Below are 19,155 nucleotides of genomic sequence, written 5' to 3'. Positions count from 1 at the left end.
AAGATCTTTTGTTTGGTTGTTTTTCTCCAGTTTGTCATCTCCAATAAATAAAGAAAAAAATAAAATAAAGGGCTGAATTCATTGTGGCCATTCCTTGTAACTGAGCTTTAGATGGAGTCAGTCTGGCTGGTGCAACCCGAGGACCTCAGCCAGACTCTTTTCTGTTGAAATCCCAAATCATCTTTCGAGGGAAGGGAGAATATTAGCCAGCTAGGAAATGCAGGAACAGAGAAACCAACTTGGTCTGTTCTGGAAAGTCTTTAAACCAGTCCTTCCCTCTGGAAAAAAAGTGATTGTCCAAAAGAACCCAAACAGCAAAGCTCTGGAACAAACCAACTGCAGCTCCCCTGCAAAGCCCTGGGTGGAACATCAGCCCCCATCCCTGAAATTCCCTGCGTGTCCCTGCTGCCCAGCGCAGAGGGGATTTCCTACTTCCACCCTCGCTTGGTCTGAGGAAGCTCTGCATTTCCTGAAACCGGAGCACGAGGTGGTTTCCCCAGGATTTTTCAGGAGACTTTTGCCTTTCATGTTGCATGAGTTGCTGGAGGCATTTGTGTGGAATGAAAACATTTGGAAGAAACCCGTTCAGGTCTCTCCTCTGCGTAACTCCTGAGGGTGGGTGTGGGTTTGGGGCTGCTTGGTTGAGCTCGGGATGAGATCCTTCACAAGAAGAACATCTCCTGAGTGCTGTTTGTCTTGCTTTGCTCCCAGTCCAGGTATTGTGTGTCTTCTGGGTGTGGAGTTTCACTCACCACGTGTAAATCCCACAGCGTCACAAGGGGACAGGGGAGGTGGCAGCCTGGTCCTCCCTGCCCTGGGTTATCAGGGAAAGCCAGAGGAATCCAGTTCTGTTGTGTCTGGCCCTACTGACCAAGCTGGGTGCAATCAGATGCTCTACATACCTTGAACTTGGCTGAGAGTGTCAGCTCGAGCCATGTAATTAAGCTGGGAAATGAGATTTCCTTAGAGCAAATACAGAGCTGGGAATGAGTAAGGAGTTTAGGAATACTCCAGATCTGTGGATTTTCATTTACGTCTTTGGGCCTGAAAATGACTCATGTCTCTGGGTAGACATCTTGGCTTTGCTCTCGGAGGAAGCGTCTCTTAGCTTTTATGTATGTTTATGCTCAAGCTTTACAAAAGCCCGTTCTTGCAGGAAAACCCTGGGTGAAAAGCATGTGCAGAGTGCTTCCCAGTCCCCCTCTGACTCTCTAAACTTTCCCAGCCGTCTCCTGAGCGCTGTGCTTGGATCTGTGCGGCGCAGATCCGCGTGTCCCGCGCTGGGCTCGTCGCGGGGCTGCCGGCGGGGTCGGCTCTGCACCCCGTTAATCACAGCCCTGGTGCCTGGCAGCCCCTGCTGCTGTTTCACCTCGTGCCTCGGCTCCAGCCCTGCTCCTGCCAGCAGCTCCCAGCACCGAGTGCCAGACCTGGCTGCCGTTCAGCTGCCGGTGCTGCTGTAGGAAGCATGCTCAGTGACTTGGAAGGCTGGAAGCGTTCCTGCGCTCTGAATTAAAGGTTTCAAGTGAAAGAAACAGCTTATTGTACTTGGGTGCCTTTTCGGGATTCTGCTGGGTTCTGCTCACATGCAGGGCGGTTATTGCTCTGGCAGGGATTTGATCATAAAATATGGGGCTTAATTTTCATGTGCTTCAGATTGTTCCCTTAAAGAAAGATTCCCTTAAAGGATCTAAAGATCCTTTTGTTTGGTTGTGCTTGTGCCTGTGAGAGCATCCCTCAGCCCTGCCTTGGGGTTGGCACTAAAGAGGGACGTGTGTTTGGGTCGTGTGCCCCTGTGGGTTTGTGCCCGTGGTCCTGGCACGCTGCTGTGCACAGAGCACTTGTCCTTGTCCCCACTGGGGTCTGGGGTGTGGGACAAGCTGAGCATTTCTGTGTCAGATCTTTCTGGCTGTGCATCCTCAGCGGTTTTCGCGGCGGGGCTGCTTTGCATGCCCTTCCCCAGGCCTTTGCATGATCCTGCAGCCTTCCTGGGCAGGACTTGTGTAAATTAGGCTCCCCAGCAAAGCAACCAGGGGATTTGTAAAAGCGGTTCTTTTCCCAGGGAGAGCCATCTCCAAGTGAGAAAACCTGCTGGGGGATGGTAATTCATCCCACAAATCCCAAGACTGGAGCTGCTCGCTCGCAGGGGTGTTTCGTGGTGGGAAGGAAGATATTTAAGGCTGAAATTTGATTTAGAAGCAGCAAGGCAGATGTTCCTCTGCCAGGCAGAGCAGCTTTTTCTCTCAGCTGTTTTCTCCATCAAGGTTTCACTCTGCCTTTTCTCTCCTGCTCATCCCGGCATTCTGGAAAAGATTCCCTTCCTTATTGTCTGTGTGTGGATGAAACAGGGCACTCAGTGAACTCGAGGACAGGTGGTTCTTAGCATGGAAGTGTCTCCACGTTTGGAGTCTGATGGTTCTACAGTCCATGCTCAAAGGAGCTGGGAGCTGCCAGCACCAGGGAGGTGGAGGGAAAACCTTGGAGACTGGAGAGCAGCTGACTGGAAGCACTTAGACTTGTTTGAACTGCACTAGTGTAGCATTAAAGAGCACTTCTGGTTTAAAACAGATAAATAAACACCTCAGTTGTTAGAAGCCTGACATTACCCCCATTCCCATCCCTGCTGGGGTTTATATCAGCCCTGGTGCAGGGAGCTGGTGTGTGAATAATGCAGCTGGGTCAGTAACTTCTCTTTTGTTTCCCCTCTGCCAGGTTGCGATAAAGATCATTGATAAAACTCAGCTGGATGAAGAGAACCTGAAGAAGATATTTAGAGAAGTCCAGATCATGAAGATGCTTTGCCACCCACATATCATCAGGTTGTACCAGGTAGGAGCACTCTGCAATGGAGTTTCCGTCCCTTGACTCCACACTGTGCAGCAGCACTTTCTCCAGAGTCATCTCTCCATTCCTTCTACGTGGAACTGGGAAAGTCCTTTATGTTTTCGAGGCCTCAAAGTGCTTTGATTGGAGGGGCAGGGGGAAAGCGTAGCTAATCCTTCTCTTTTCTGGGACATCATGCTTCCGCTGTGGGCTGGCCTCCTGCCACTTGTTTATGGCCATTGTGTGCTTCTCAGTTTCCCTGTTGAAACCGGATGCAGGTTCCCCTTCTCACTTCAAGGGAGGGATTAAATCTCACCCGGGAGCAGGACAGGGCTCTCCTCTCCCTGCCCAGCTCCCTGTGGCCCCCAGAACCTGCTGATCTGCTCAGCCCTTTCCTGGAAGGGGATCAATACTGGCAGCAGACTTGTTTTTGAATGTTGTTTGCAGACTTGTTCTCCAGCTTGTTTGACTTTTTTTTGTCTGCAAACAAAACCCCCAGAGGCAGAAGCCACGTGGTCTGCCCTTTTACACAGGTACCTGGTGGTGCCCCTCTGCGAGGAGGGTGCAGCAGAGAAATGGGAGCAGAGGAGTAAAGGACTCTGTTTTCCACCTGTGCTTGAGAGATACGAGTATTTATTTGGACTCCAGAGAGTTAAAACTGAGTAGGAGTGACAGAGGTTAATATTTAGCTACTTTGGCCAAACCATGTGTGAGATGCTTGCAGGGACTGTGGCATTTTCAAGGTACTCAGGGAGTGCTTCTTTGCAAACCGACTCTTTAAACCTTTTGTGTTTTTTGAGCCAAAAAACCTTTTGAAACCTATTTTATTCCATCTAAAGCTTTTGATGTGATACTGCAAAAGGTGACAGTTGCGGCTTGGCTTTGTTTAGGGTGGGAGAAGAGCAGGGTAGCAGCCCTGAGAAGTCTCCCAGGCTGATGGAACAGGACAAGACCAGGAAGCAAACACTAAAGGGAGGAGAAACAGAACAGGAGGAGGAAGGTGCAGGTGAAGTGTTACGTGTAGTTACAGACTGAGTGCCTGAAATTTGCTGTATCATCCTTACTGTCCCCAGTTGCTGTCCATTCCTCCACATGGCTCTGGAAAGCACGGGAAGGTTATAGCTTGGATTTGATGAAAGCAGTCACGTGTTACAGAAGGAATAAAGGTGGTTTTAGAGCTGTTTCTTGTTGCACTCAGCAGTCTCCTTATGTGTCACTTCTCTGTCCTTGTGTGCAGGTTATGGAGACAGAGCGGATGATTTATCTGGTGACAGAGTATGCCAGTGGAGGGGAAATATTTGGTAAGTACATTTATTGCATTCTTTAATCAGATAATGCACTTGGTCAACTACAGTAAACTGAAAATAGCTGCCACACTCTCTTGTTTCAGCCAAGAGGTGCCCTTCAGCCTGCAAACTTTCCATTGACAAGAGGAGTAAGGGAATAAATGAGACCAACTCGATGGAAAAATAACCCCCATAACCTCTGTTTCTTCTTTGGGTTTCATTGACAGGTGGTGCTGCTCTTCTTTCATACTCACTTTGGGATTAAAGATGTTGGAAATAGTCATGCAGTTGGATTTTAGTGTTGCTGAATGCTTTGCTTCCCAGCAAGTTATATGAACCTTGCTGATGGTAGTGGAACTGTTGTAGCTTTCAAAGAAACAGGCAGTCCTGCAGTTCTGGAGTGTTTTGTGCTCAAAACCATGTCTTGTCTTTTCTTTTTGATATCTGATGTTATGTTAGCAAGCTCTGGTTGCATCCCTTTCAAGCGCCATTGTCTCAGAGAGTTTTGGCTGAGCGTTCTTGACCACAGGAGCTGTTCTTGAAAGGGAGAAAAGTGTCTGTGCAGTGCAACTGAAAGGACTGTGGGCTGACTTATTAATTTGTTTGATGAACAATAGCAAAACTTATAGAAATAGGAATTCACTTATACACTGGAATTTTGTGCTGGGTGACAGAGTCAGGATTTTGCAACATTGGTCAGTACTGGCTTTGCCAGTGTGAGTCTCCAAAAAGGGGGAAAATCCTGTGTGCTTGAATTAGCTTCAATCAAGGAAGTGAGGACAGTCACACGTGGCCTGTCAGCTCCTGGGAGCACTTTCCCTGTCCTCGTCAGTCATTGCAGAAGATTCACTTTTGATTTCACTTCTCACTTCGCTGGAGGAGAAGCTGAGTTGTAATAAAAGATGAAGCTTTTAGTGAAGCAAGTCCCAAATTAAGGAAAATAAAAGCTGCAAAGTGCTGGTTTCCAGCCACTACAAACTGCCACCAGTTCCTCAGTACCTCTGTAGATGGTTGCCATGGCTTCTTGTCAATGTTGTCCATGTCCTTTGGATTTCTCCCTGAGAAGGTGACAGCCGAAGGGGAAGCAAGTGACAGCTGATGTTTGGGAAGTGTGGATTTCCTGGTGAAAAACTGACTTGCTGAGCCTTCCAGTTGTTTATTCAAATGTGAATCATGGTGCTGGACACACTCAGCAGTTCCAAAGGCTTGTGAAATTCACCTTCCCATGCCCAGCAAAATCACCTGCACATGTCCTGGGGTTAGCTTGGGTGTGTATCACCACAGAAAAATATAAATCTCTTTTTACTTTTTCTCCCTCTTCTGTTGAATTTGGCAGAGATGGGCTCATCTTTTTTTAAATCCAGAGCTATGTGCAAGCTCATATACAAACTTGGAATGAATTCTTTGGTTACAAAAATAGCCTTCTGCGTGAGTCGAAGTGAAAACCTAATTGCTTTCTGAAAGATTTTATGCTGTAGTAAATTCAGCTCATTAGCATGGCTAATTTCCATGTTGCTGCCCAGCATTTTATCCTCACTGATAGCTGGGAGCAGCCAGCTCTCTAACAGTGTGAGCCTTCTCCAGACCCAAGCCAGGAGGTCGTGCCTCTACCCAGTTTTGAGGATTTTTGGGCACTGCCCTCAGTGCAAGAGCAGAGAGGGGGAAACTCAAGTCTCAGCTTTTTGTATTCAGAGTTTCCTGAGGAGCCATTAAGACTTTGTTCTAGCAGCGGAAGCAATTTGCAGGGAGGAAACAGGAGCCCATTCTGGGAAGGTTTCCTTGCAGTCCTCGCATCTCCAGCGCTGAAGGGTCTCACGTCCTCGTGGGGTGGAAACAAAGTCGATGGCAGCTTGGGCTCTCCTGTTGGGTAAAACCTCCCCTGCACGGAGCTTCAGTGCCTGTCCCTCCTAGGGCAGGTGGGCTGGTTGGGAACGGCTGGATGTGCTGCAGGGATGGTGTGTGAGGTGTGTGTGGGCAGTGCAGCCACTGTCACCGTGTCTCTTACTGGGCACTGGGGATTCTCTGTGAAATTGGCCTGTGCTGAGTCTTTTTAAACTTTTTTTGGTCATGTCCTAACACCTGCGTGACATAGGCCTTAAAATGTAGTGCTGAAGGGTAAGGGGGACTGACAGCTGTGGTTTTCTGGATGCCCAACACCCAGGGTAAGGCTGAGGGCAGCCTCATAGAACCGGAGTTACAGCATTGTGCTGTTGTGAATGGCAAGTTTTTGTAAGGAACACATCTTAAGTTGCTTCCCTGATGCTTTCAGAACTTCCCAAGGCTTGAACCGTACCGTAGAGCTGTCAGTATTACACAGGCAGTGCTAGAGGTCAGAATTGTCAGCTGAAAGAGCGGTGGTTTCTCTAAATGGCCCCAGTCAGTCACCGCTGGCGGCGTGTCTGGCCCGTCCCTGTCGGTGTGAGCTCTGCAGGATCCCGGCTCAGCACCTGGGAGGGCTGTGCTACCTGTTTATCCAAACTTCCAGTAAAAGGGCTGAGCACTCCTTCAGCAGCCAAGCTGTGCCGTAAGAGCCTTTGATTCATCTCTTACTGGAAATGGTTTGATAATTCACTTTGTTTGTGTAGCGGCGCGCAGGGACCAGGGACAGGCCTTGGGTTTGCTGTGGGCTTGAGCAGCCAAATGTAAATTGTTATTTTTGTCCCTCTCCGTGTTTTGCGTGTGGTTGGGTCGCTGGTTTGACATTATGAAGAAATGAATGTCTCCTTTTAAACATAGGGTGGTCTCTGTTCCAGGTCCCTCGAGTGTCCTTTTTTGAGGTCAGATGGAATATAGTCTAAAAATCTGGTTTGATTTCAGCTGTTTACTATGAAAACTGTAAATAATCTGCAGTCCTCACTGACTGAACATGGGTTCTTGGTTGATTAACAAAAAAATCACAGGAAATTTAGAAAATTACCATCTGGTTCATGTGGTTACCACGTCTGCCCTGTCTCCCCACTGCCCGCCCGCTTGACCTGAGCTCTGTGAGCATGAACTGGGCAGACACACTAAACAACGTTGTGGTGCCCATCTCTAGAAGGTCAGACTGCTTCTGACATCACAAGATCACCTAATTCACTGGAAATGTGACTTAATCCACCACACAGAGGAGATGTGAAGCTTCATCAGCGTTTGTTTTCCAGACAGAAAGCAGCTTAAAAGCAAGAGGCGTCTGTCCAGAAGCGGGGAGTGGAAACTTGTGTGTCAGTGCTCTCTGAACCAGAAGGTGATTTTTCTTCAGTGTAGGGTTGGATTGTTTTTTTAACACAGAGAGCAGCATCAGGTGCTTCATATAAGTACAGAGAGCAGTGACTGATGTCTGTAAGCGTTGTGCAATGAAATGATGCATTCCTTCCTCTCTGGAAGACGCCCAGGGGAGCATCGCTGTGCACCGAGGAGCGCGGTGACGCTGGCATGGCCCGGCCGCGGGTCTGGGTGCTCTGGCACGCTCAGAGCAGGGTGCTGGCTCCCAGCTCAACGCTCAGGTCAGCTCTGTAACCTCCACTGCATGGGAGGTTTATGCAGACTAAGCTCTCAATGGTTAATTTTGGCATACAGTTGCCCTTGGTGGTATGTGAAGTATTCTGTAGCCTCATTGTTTCTGTCCTTCCTCTGGAGCTGGTGCAGAAATGTCAGCGGGCTCGGAGCGCGGTGCCTACGTGCAGAGCCTGGGCCTCCGCTCCCAGCTCTTCATGAAAAGTGAAATTTCACGCCTAACTCAAAAAGGGCTTTTTGCAGCCTAAGCAGGACTGGCTGGGCAGAGGGGCAGCAGAGTTTTCTGGGTGAGAGGCACAGGGCAGGGGTGCCCCAAATGCCAGGACTGAAGGCGGGTGTCGTTGGCTGTGCCGGGACTGCTGAGCTTGGTTTGGGCAAAAATACACTTAGGAGAGCCTTGCAGAAAGACACCTGCTGCAGTAGCTGGGTTTGTTTTCTTGCCTGCAGGAGAATGGCTGAAATATTTCGGGAATTGTTGAGAGATTGGAGCCTTGTGCTTTGTTTCAAGGGCACTCGCTGTATGGACAGGCTGGCTCCCAAATCCCAGCGAAGCAGAAGGTGTGAATGACCTTGTTGAGGAGCTGAGCTATTACCTGTTGATCAGTGGCTTAAATTGGAGCAACCCTTGCTGTGCTCTGCTGTCAGTCTCCTTAGAGTAACAAATTTATGACCACACAAATACCTGAATGAAATACGATGGGGGAATTTGAGATGGTCACTTTGCTTCGCCGAGCGAGCGAGCTGAGGGTCAGATTTGACTTGGTGATGGTTTTCCTTCTCCAGCCCTGGTTCAGATTTGCTTATGGAGTAAGTTTATCCGATGAATAAGAGTTAATTGACAAGTTCTTTGAAAAACACCTCAAGTCTGTTGCACAACATGAGTGGGCAAAGGCAGAAGTAGGTTGCTGTGCAGTCAGGAGCAGCACAACTGCTTTGATGGATCTTGGTAATTGGTATTTACTGTGAGTCAATTATGTCACAGGTATTTTAATGAATGGGTGACTGGGGAAAAACACAACCACCTGATGAGAAACCTGCACAAGTGATTTGTTGTTATTGTTTTCAAGAAGAGATATCTGTGTTGAGCCCCCAGTTTAATGGAGTTCAGGGAGGGACATGAATCATTTCAGCTTAATTTTGGCCAGAAATGTTTTGAGGCCAACTGGATGGCCCCACCAAGGAGTTACAACCTCCTGAAGTGAGGCTTCCTATCTGTGCCTTTTCTGCTGCCTGTCTCCTGCCTGTCCATCCCCACTCATGGGACAGTGACAAGTGGCTTCTGTGAGCCTGGTGCTTCCAGGTTTTAAGTGGATTGACTTCAGCTGGGTCACTGCTGTGTGCCTGCCTTTGTGATCTCTTGGAGAGGCTTTTCCTGTCCGTGTGTGCAGTGCTGGCTTCCAAGGAAAGCCCAGCTGGCAACAAACACTACCTTTGAGTGAGAGTACAGGCTTTCAGCAAAATATTTGGGAGTGCTCAGATTTCCGTAGTGGAGGCCAGCTCCATTTTTATAATGAAATGCTTTCTTGGATTTCGCAAGGATGTTGTTGCACCGATCCACGGAGAGGGAGGATGTTAAATCCCTCCTGCAGCTGGTGGTGGCTGTGCTGGCTGGAGAGCTGAGGTGAGCAGCTGCTTGTGGCTGTGGCTACCTGGGACCTCGCTGGTTCCAGCAGGAGTTATCTTCGAGGCATATTAGACCAAAGAGACGTTTCCTGTGAAAAACCAGGGGAAGGAAGGATGGCACGTGGCCAGGAAGCTGCACCTCTCAAGGTGATGTGGTACAAGGCTTGGGATCTGGCTGAAGGCAAAGGCTGCAAAAGCTTCATTTATATTTTGATATAGAAAGAGATCTTAAGACCTTTCACACTTGTGTACAAAACAGTTCTGATTTTCCAGGCATCCCCTCAGCTGTCCTCTATATAAAATAAATTTCAAAGCCTTTCACTCGGAGCCAGCCCAGGCAGGGACGGGTTGGCAGTGGTGTGCCTGATCCCTGCTTGTGCCTCTTCCATGTCTGGTGTTGGAGCTGGAAACCACACTGTACCCCGCTGTTCCTACCTCCCCAGCTCTCTCCACGAGCATGAGAAGCCGCTGTGTCCATAACCCTGTGTTCTCCTTCACCTCACAGATCACCTCGTGGCCCATGGGCGCATGGCCGAGAAGGAAGCCCGGAGAAAGTTCAAGCAAATTGTGGCTGCTGTCAACTTCTGTCACTGTCGTAACATAGTCCACAGGGATCTGAAGGCAGAAAATCTCCTCCTGGATGCAAACCTGAACATCAAAATAGCAGGTGAGCTAAGCTGAGCGGTGTGGGAGGAAGGCAGCTGCTTTCAGGAGTTAATATATGTAGGCACTGGCTGCTTCCAGGTATTCAGGGAGAAGGAAACGCGGTGCAGCTAAAGGAAGCTTTGGATTTCTGTGTGGCCTGCTGCCCAGAGCTGAAACTGCCAGGTTGTAGCCAGGAGATTTATATCTCTCTTCAAGTAGTGCAAAGTAAAAGAAGGAAAAAAAGGCAGGTTTGGCTTCCCAGGCTGCAGACACTGTGGCGTTCACTCCTCTGGGTGATGGGTGAGACAGTGTCACAAAACTGACCTTGTTCTGAGTCCTGCTGCTGGTTCAGGGCTTCTTCAAAGCAGGTCAGGCTAGGTGAGAGAGCAGGAATGGCGAAGTAGGGATGACAAGGTGGACGGTGGAGCAGTGAAGGGGAAACTGCACTCCTGGAATCATTCACAATGTGGTGTGACAGAGCCAGAGCGGCCTCAGTGCTGTGGGGTTTTATTCCCTGCAGGGAGAGAAGCTGAAGTAGCTGAACACACGGGCCCTCACTGCCTGCTCCCAGAGTTTTGCAGGGATTTTTTTGTCATTAACTGCCTTTCCAGAGAGCTTCCTCCTTGGGCATTTCTGTCCTGACCTAGCACAGAGCTGCACATCTGTGGTGCTCTGACCGTGAGACTGAGCCTTGGCTGAGCTCTGGGGGGCACTGACTGGGCTTGACTTCATTGGGCTTGGTGGGATTATGACCAATTGAACCAACAAGATTTAACACTTAAGAGTTGGACTCCATCCTTGTGGGTCCTTTGCAACTCAGAATACTCTGTGATTCTGCCCTGGTCATCTCATTCCATGGGCTTTGGAAGTAGAAGATCTCATACTCAGCATTTAATTCTGCCAGAACCTGGAGCATAGCAGAGCACCTTTGGAAAGCACTTGGTTGCCCCCTTTCCTAACAGACTTCCTGGGGGAGCTCGTTGTCTTTTGCAAGGGTTTGTAACTTTTTTTTTGCTTTTTTTTTTAAAAAGTGCTGAGGGCTACAAAACTCTTCAGTCTGAACAATTTTACTTCTGGGAGGTGGGAAATACTTCTCTGTCTCGATAGCATCTTGAAGAAAGGAAACTGTAGCTCGTTGTTGCTGTTCTCTCGTGTACCATCCAGAGGTGTTAGATTAGAGTTCAACACGCGGTTTGTGGTAAAATCATCAGTAATTTCTTCTGCTTCCCTCGTACTCTGTTTGTGAGGAGGGAGCGGGGAAGGAATAGGGAGGAGAGATGGACTTCATGGACTTTCCTCTGGTGCTTAACAGTGTGAACCACGTCCTCCTTGGCACAGGGATGATAACCTGCTCCTCACTGTTCTGGGAGCAGGAGATAAGTGAGAGACGCATCGCTGATGAAGCGGGAGTGCAGCTCCTTGGAGTAGGAGTGGGGAGCTTGTGGAGCTCAGGGAGAGGCTGCTGGGGAGGTCTCTGAGCAGCACTTTCTGGTGTTTTATGCAAAGGCTGCACTAATGGTTTGAGGCCATCTTGTGTTCACGGGAAAAATCCGCTCTGCGTGGAGGGGGAGGGTGCCTGGCAAACAGCGAGAAGTTAAAAACTAACCCAGGTGGAAACTGGAATTCAGCTGGATTTGCTGGAGAAATGTCCACATGAGCAGGCTGAGAAGGTCTGGAAATTGTGGAAACCTTTTTTTATCTAAGGGAGTTGGAAACTATTTTCCTTCCAAATCTGTGCTCCCAGAATGACTCCAGGAGATAGTCCCTGCCCTGGTGGTGGCAGTGGTTGCCTTGGCAGGAAGATGCTGTAGTGCTTTGAAAAGTAGCCTGGAAAAGCTGATTTATGGTATAGGATTTTCCAAGTATTAAGTTTTCTCCCTATAACTCATCAATTACGACTTGACACCAGTTCTTCCATTGTTTCAAGAGCAAAAAAAAAAAAAGAAGTGATAGCAACAGATCTGCTTCACACCAGACCTCCCAGGAGAAATGCTACAGAAATGCACCTACCAGTTACCCTGGTGGAGAACCAGCTGAACCTTCATTGCCAAACCTGTTAACTTTGTCTAACTTAAACTTTGGAGCTTTTCAGACTCTCATCAGTGCAGATTCTCTGTCACTTTCCTCCTGACGTCCATTTGCGGCTTTAAATCCCTTGCCTGGCATTGGGCAGGTCCCGGCTCTCAGCCTGCAGCCCTGGGGTGGGCAGTGCTGCTGGTCTCGCTGATGGCCCCTGTTTGGGTTGGTTTTTGATTGATTGCTGCTGCACTATTTTTCCGTAAACAGCGAGATCCCAGTGCTGTGACCCTCGCTCTCATTTTTCCCATGGATGCTTTTTCTCCAGTGTACCTTCTCAGAGTCTGAGTCAGTAGCTGCTGGCACTGTGTTCCCTGTGCTCCCAGCTGGAGAGTTCAGCCAGGAGTTGATGATTGCTAAACACCCCGGCCTTCCCGGGGTATGGTTTCGGAGAGGAATGTGATCTATGCATCGCTTTGCATTCGTCTGTCGGCTGCTCCTTCCCCTCCTGAGGATGAAATCCCTGTTGGGCAGAGACTGAAGCCACTCCTCGAGCTCTGCTCCAAGGAAACTTGAGGGACTGGATCCACTGTTTTGTAGCAGAGATGTTTCTCTTAAATATTTTCCCTGTATCACATCATTGTCACTCACCTTGCTGTTCAAAAATGCCTCTTTCCCTCTGCATCTGTTTGTGGAACAAGACCTGATTGCTCCCTGCGGACTTGGATTTATGCATCTCCTTGGCCATAGATTTTAAGAAGGTTTATTTAAGTTGTAATTTGTATTTTTGTTTGGTTTAGATTTTGTGCTGAGTCGCTCCAGGGTTTTCAAATCCTCCCATGAACTGTTTTTGGGATTTTAAAGCCCTGCTGTTTTCCCCAGCCTTGACCTCAGTCCCGCAGCGCAGGTGGGATCTGGAAACCGTTTCCAGCCTGGGAGCAGTGTCCGTGTCCAGTGGAGCTGCCTGGCTGCAGCTCCCCACAGAGCCCAGCAGCCTGAGTGCCCGGAGCCCGGGAGGGACAGCTCTCCGCAGGGAGAGGCTTCATCCTGAGATCCTGGGAGCTCTGGGACCCGCTGGCCCCGTTCCCTAAGGACAGACTCTGCATTTTCCCTTCTCCCCACCTCCCCTCCCTGTCCAAAAGAGCTGTGAATCCCTGGACGAATTTCAACACGATGTGGAAGGGGTGAAGTTTCCCAGCCGACCAATCTGCAGGAAGCAGAGGAGGGTGCAGGAGGCAGCTGTTGCGTGTCTGTTCCGAGGCCGCGGTGCTGCCAGCTGGCATGGCACAGCCCTGGAATGGCACGGACCTGGCATGGCACAGCCCTGGAATGGCACAGCCCTGCCCCTGCTGCTGACACTCGCTGTGACCTGTGCAGCAGAGCGGGGAACACCTCGGGCCTCTCACCTTTGCGGGGCTGCTCCCGGCTGTGCGCTCCTTGGAAAATACAGGTGGTTCCCCAGGTGCTCAAAGCCCACTCCTGTACTTACAAGGACAAATAAAAGTAACTAAACCAGGATAACTTGCTCAATATATGGGAAGTGCCAAAATTCCACAGTCATAAGGAGTTTATGTCTAAACCTGATACAAATGCTGTGTGTTGGGAAATACATCCAGTGCTGCAGCATTTATTGCCGGCTCCAGTGGCCATAACTCAGGCACTTGTTACACATCCTGCTTTGAACGTGAGACAGCAGCTCAAAAGCTTGCAGAGGTGGAAAAGGCAATTGTGCAGCTGTGTGCTGTTTCCCTGGAATTGTCCTCCAAAGGCTGACTGGAGGTTTAGATGGCTTCACTGCCAACAGCAAAAACCCAAGGAGTGTGTACGTGCCTTGTTTTGATACCACAGTGCTTCCGAAGAACATTTACCATCTCTGCTCTGTTTTGAGGTGGGCTCGGAGCAGCCTGGTCTGTACTCCAGGTGTTTCCACGGGAACAGGCTGTGTTAGGTATTCTCCACATGCATAAATCATCTCCACGGTGAGAATTTCCTCCCTGCGAAGGGATGGGAAGAAGTAATTCGGCTGTGCCCCCCTGGAGCTGAGCTGGCAGGAGCAGCATCAGGTGGGCTGCTGAGTTCTGCAGGCGCTGTGCAAAGGAGGAGAGGAGTCACCTGAAATTAGGTCATGGAAAATCCTGTAAGGAAAGCAGCGAGAGGGAGCACGGGCTCACCAGTTAGTGCGTTCTGGGGAGTGCTGGTGGGGTTTGCCTGCTGCTGGCACGGAGGTGTTGGCCGTCGCTGGTGATCTTCACTTGGAATTCCATGTGGAACTGGTAATTCATTGGTAATTAACTGGTAATATTGGGTGATCTTGAATGTGTTAGAAAAAACATGTAGTTTTTATAGGATTTAGGAGAACAAAGCTTTCTGGATGGCTACGGATAAAGGGCTGTAAAGAGAAATTAGCAGATAAAAATGAAGATGAATTTTCAAGCAGAATGTGTATTTATTTCAAGAAATGGGGAAAAAAATCCTTTGTACCTTTGCACCTCAAATATTCTTTATCATTTCTATACATTTATTAAAATACACATTTTTCAGTCAAATTTTCCCACAACTCTGGGGTCTTGTGTTTCACTGCCACCCCTCAGCTGTGGATCACCCCAGATCTGCTGCTGTTCCGACTGGTGACAGAGGCAAAATTCACCAGAAAGAGATTCCCACTTTCTGCAGCTCTACTGTGTATTTTTTCCATGACACTTTTTGTTTTAATCAGTCAGAATTTGCAAACTGAGTGTTTCTGGCCCTCCCTGCTCTCCCTGCTGCGAGGAGCTGCTGGTGCCAGTGCCATGAGAAATGGCCTCGTTGCCGTGGGTCCCTGTCCGTGGGCATTAATGTCACTTGTCCCCCTGCTGGCACATCTCTGGCAGAAACAGAGGCACAGCACTTGCAGATAACCTTGCACTGGTCCTTGGTGGAGCTGCTTCTGAGGACACCTCAGAACTCCTCTCTGCAGCTGTGTTTGCTTCAATTCAATTGAGGTGAAAAAAAGGAAGGAAATTTAGTGAAGATTCTTTCTTTTTACCAGAACCAGCTCCCTTGTCTTGGATCCAGACTGGTTTCCTTGCCCTTTGCAGTGCAGTTCCCAGCTGTGAGCCAGGGGCAGGCAGGTTAATTAGCAGAGAATGCCATTAGTGCCCACATAAGCCAATGTGAGGTGAAGACCTTTCTCTTTCAGGATTTATTATTTGCTCTTGGAGAAGGATTTGACTCTGTTTGTAGAGCTATCCCCCATAACCAAAGTTTTCAGCCTCTGTAGTGCTTTCTGGACAAATCAAAAGTCCCATTCTTTTTCCCTTTGCACTCTGTCCTTGCTGGCACTGCCCAGACCTCAGGGCACCAGGGAGGTTTGGAGTCGCCACCCCTGGAGGTGCCCAGAGAAAGACTGGACGTGGCACTCAGTGCTCTGGGCTGGTGACAAGGTGGGGATTGGTCACAGCTTGGACTTGATGACCCTGGAGGTCTTTTCCAACGTCAGTAACTCCATTTCTGGTGTCTGTGTACCAGTTACCCGTTACAGGATTGTACGTGACTTTACCAGACTCAGCAAGTTACTGAAATACCGTTTGTTCAGTTGGAGTGAATCGCATTCCTCTCATCGCTTCTCTTTGTTCTTTCAGATTTTGGGTTCAGCAACATCTTCACCCCTGGCCAGCTCCTTAAAACCTGGTGTGGGAGTCCTCCCTATGCTGCTCCAGAGCTCTTTGAAGGCAAGGAGTACGATGGGCCAAAGGTTGATATTTGGGTACGTGATGAGCCTCTTTCTCTCTGACTTTGATCTGATTTTTGCTCTGTTTGTTTGGCTTTGCTTCCCGAGTGCTCAGTTCACGTCTTGGAGAAAAGTCCTGACACAGCAAAAAGTGTTTTCCAAAGAAACACTTCCAAAATTGCCTTCTGGCTACTACATCCTGTATTTTCCCTGCGGGGAGGTGCCAAAAGCATGAGTTGCCCAGAGATGGATTTTCATTCCGTCTGGCATTGCTGACGTGCGTTTGTTTTGGGCGCAGAGCCTCGGCGTGGTGCTCTACGTGCTGGTGTGCGGGGCCCTGCCCTTCGACGGGAGCACCCTGCAGAACCTGCGCGCGCGGGTGCTCAGCGGCAAGTTCCGCATCCCCTTCTTCATGTCCACAGGTAAGGGGGCAGGGAGCTGGGGACACAGGGGCTTTCACTACACCTCTTCCTGTTTTAGCTTTTTACGGCATTGTGGGGCGTGAATTTCCAGCAACAGCCCCGTCAGAGACGAGCGTTTGTGTCCTGCTGCTGCAAAAACACTTCTGAGCACTTTAATAATAAATCTGGGGTGTGAAAATTGTGATTAATTTTCATATAAAACCAGCTTAACAGAGTCATGTGTAGGTACTTGGTTGCCTGCTGTCAGGTTAAGGAATAATTCTGCGTGGAGTTTCCCAGCCAAAAACTTCCTTGATTGCTGTCTTACTTAGGGAAGAGGTTCTCTCCATGCAGAAAACTCTGCTAAAACGTGGTGCTTTCAAAGCAAACTTAGATCCCAGCCTAAGCAGGAGAGCCTCAGCAGTCCCTCTTGGTGACAGCACATGTGTAACATGATGGAGAAATCACTCACAGTGAGCACTTCAAGGGCTTTGCTCTCAACCTCCCAAAGCCACTCATGTCAAGACAGGGAGGCACAGGGTGGCTTCCCTCCTTCCTAGCACAGGGGAATCCATGTCTGCAGCAGTGTGGCATGCTGGAGACCCAAGAGGAGTGAAGTGCAGAAGAGAAGCAGTATTTCTGTGAGGTGACTTCCCAGAGGGGAGCACACTGCTTGGAAAGGGAACGCTGCAGCAGCCGTGTCCCTCCCGCGGGTGACCCGGCCTCTCTTCCCTGGCAGAGTGCGAACACCTGATCCGCCACATGCTGGTGCTGGACCCGAGCAAGAGGCTCTCCATGGAGCAGATCTGCAAACACAAGTGGATGAAGCTGGGGGAGGCTGATGCAGAGTTTGACAGGGTGAGCAGCAGGGAGCGGGGTCTTCTTGGTGACTCAAACAGGCTCTGGGCACGTGGTGTTGCAGTGTTGGTTCTGCTCTTTGGGAACACTCATTTCCAGGCGTGGCCTTTCCCTTTTCTGTGTCTCCTGGCCTTGCTTTCCACATCACTCTTTAGCTGCGTACGTTTTTGTATCTTCCCCCGTGGCACTGGGAACTTGGGGCACTGGATTTTGGATCGGTTGCCATCAGACCTCACGCCAGCTGCAGCCAGAGCCCGGTGCTGGGGCTCTTGGGAGTGCTGTGACTCACCGGTGTGCCTTTGGGAATGTCAGCCCTGACTCTGTGCCTGTGCCCTCACAGCTGATAGCAGAGTGTCAGCACCTGAAGACCGAGAGGCAGCTGGAGCCGCTGAATGAGGACGTGCTGCTGGCCATGGCAGACATGGGGCTGGACAAGGAGCGCACGGTGCAGGTGAGGCCTGGCGTGTCCTGCCTGCTCCTCTTGCTGATCAGGGGCTGTGTTTGGGGGCAGCTGAGCAACCCCAGCACAGTGTAAAATGTATTTTATCACTGCTCAAGAAAGGGTGACCGCTCTTGTTTGCCTTTCAGTCGCTGCGAGCCGACGCGTACGATCACTACAGCGCGATCTACAGCCTGCTCTGCGACCGCCTCAAGAGGCACAAGAACCTGCGCATTGCACCCTCGCCCAGCATCCCACGCACCATGACCTTCCCCACCTCGGCCAACATCCAGGTACATCCCCTTTGCCAGTGTTCTTCCAGCCCTGCAAGGGCAGCCAGTCCCTTACCTGCGAGACTCAGACTGCTCGTGGGTGCCCACATCCTGGCTGGAGTGTCAGTAATGTTCCTCGTCTGAGAATTTGGTGTGTGTTTAGGGTACCCTAATCCTGAGGTTGGGAACAGTTTGTGCATTGGCTGAACACCCTTCAGACAGTCTCCTGCTCGCTTAGTGACAGAGGGGAGGGAGCTGAAGGAGTTACTGGGAGCTGGAGTTCCCAGCCCAGGGCTGCTGTGTGATGCTTCTTCCCCACCTTGTGCTGCTGTTGGAGCAATGAGCACTTGCTTTGGGAGAGGCCAGGTCATAAGGGAAGCAGAGGAGATGCTCACCCTGCCTGAACAGAAGAAGGGGGGTAAACGAGGCAACTCTTTGAGAATAAACAGCTCTTCACTGGCTCCAGGGTCACCTCCCTGTTCCACGTGCTTAGGGCTGATGTTAGTCCTGCAGTGTTTGTAAAGCAGTGCTGTGTTTGTGTCTTCTGATCCTGATCTCTCCACTCAGCAGACAGAACAGACAGGCAACACCATGAACATCAACGTGCCCCAAGTCCAGCTCATCAACCCTGAGAACCAAATTGTGGAGGTGAGGTACACCCCCATGACCCCTGCAAGCTCTTTTCCTGGCTCACATTGAAGCCGTTCCTTTGATCCTCATGTTGTGTTTCAACATCTCTGATGTTTGTCCTGCCCAGACTGATGGAACAATGAACTTGGACAGTGATGAAGGGGAAGAGCCATCACCCGAGGCTCTGGTCCGCTACCTCTCCATGAGGAGGCACACAGTGGGAGTAGCTGACCCACGGTGAGTACTGCGCTCTAGCCTGGAGATCTACTCCCAGCATGTGACTCTGGTCCTTCTGGGTGTTCCTTTAAAGGTCCCAGTCCCCTTGCACAGCTTGGTCAGTATTTTAGATGGGGATGAGGTACTTTTTTCCTGCTCTTCCTCATCAGCTCTGGGTAAGCCATGCTTTTGGTCAAGGCAAGTGTCTCACCTGAGCTGCTCTGCTGTCATGTCCAAGGTGAAGGTTTTGTGATAAATGCCACTAAGGTTAATGCCAAGAGCTAATTCTGGCAAATCTCAACGTGGAGGGGGAAAAGGGACAAATAAAACCAAAGGGTGGCTTGGCTGCTCTGTGTGACCGTTTTCCAGAGCAGTAAGAAGCTTTTTGTGAAGGGAAGCTGGATGTACTGGGTCTGTGAGGGGTTTCCTCACATCACGGCTGATTCCCCTCTCCGAATGTGATCGCACAGGACGGAAGTCATGGAAGACCTGCAGAAGCTCCTGCCTGGCTTCCCCCGTGTCACTCCTCAGGCTCCGTTCCTGCAGGTGACCCCGAATGTGAACTTCATGCACAACGTGCTGCCCAGGCAGAACCTGCAGCCCACGGGGCAGCTGGAGTACAAGGTACTGCCCATGATCCCTGCTGTGCTCTGTGCCCTGCCAGGTGGGAGGGGTGTTTGTGCTCACACTTGCTCGCTCTGTTTGTCACTCCTTGGACTCCATAAGCCTCAAGAATTACTCTCTT

At 50.0% G+C, this 19,155-nt stretch overlaps 1 protein-coding gene across 4 annotated transcripts in view; it reads left to right on the top strand.

Annotated features, from left to right (window-relative positions):
• SIK3 (SIK family kinase 3) overlaps positions 1–19,155 on the top strand; it is a 70,919-nt gene that overhangs the window by 33,562 nt on the left and 18,202 nt on the right. For 2 of the 4 annotated variants that reach the window (XM_039564737.1, XM_039564736.1), the window contains exons 2-12: positions 2,710–2,826; positions 4,058–4,121; positions 9,730–9,891; positions 15,506–15,630; positions 15,893–16,016; positions 16,735–16,853; positions 17,194–17,304; positions 17,442–17,585; positions 18,135–18,212; positions 18,322–18,431; positions 18,881–19,034. In XM_039564737.1, coding sequence (XP_039420671.1) covers positions 2,785–2,826; positions 4,058–4,121; positions 9,730–9,891; positions 15,506–15,630; positions 15,893–16,016; positions 16,735–16,853; positions 17,194–17,304; positions 17,442–17,585; positions 18,135–18,212; positions 18,322–18,431; positions 18,881–19,034 — 1,233 coding nt within the window. In that variant the 5' untranslated portion in view covers positions 2,710–2,784. Of the gene's footprint in view, positions 1–2,709; positions 2,827–4,057; positions 4,122–9,729; positions 9,892–15,505; positions 15,631–15,892; positions 16,017–16,734; positions 16,854–17,193; positions 17,305–17,441; positions 17,586–18,131; positions 18,213–18,321; positions 18,432–18,880; positions 19,035–19,155 lie in introns of those variants that run through there. The other 2 variants (XM_039564735.1, XM_039564734.1) reach the window with 1 other exon arrangement.

The sequence above is a fragment of the Corvus cornix genome, chromosome 24 (assembly GCF_000738735.6).
Source record: "Corvus cornix cornix isolate S_Up_H32 chromosome 24, ASM73873v5, whole genome shotgun sequence".
NCBI classification, from domain to species: Eukaryota; Metazoa; Chordata; class Aves; order Passeriformes; family Corvidae; genus Corvus; species Corvus cornix.
This window is presented reverse-complemented; position numbering and strand designations above follow the sequence as displayed.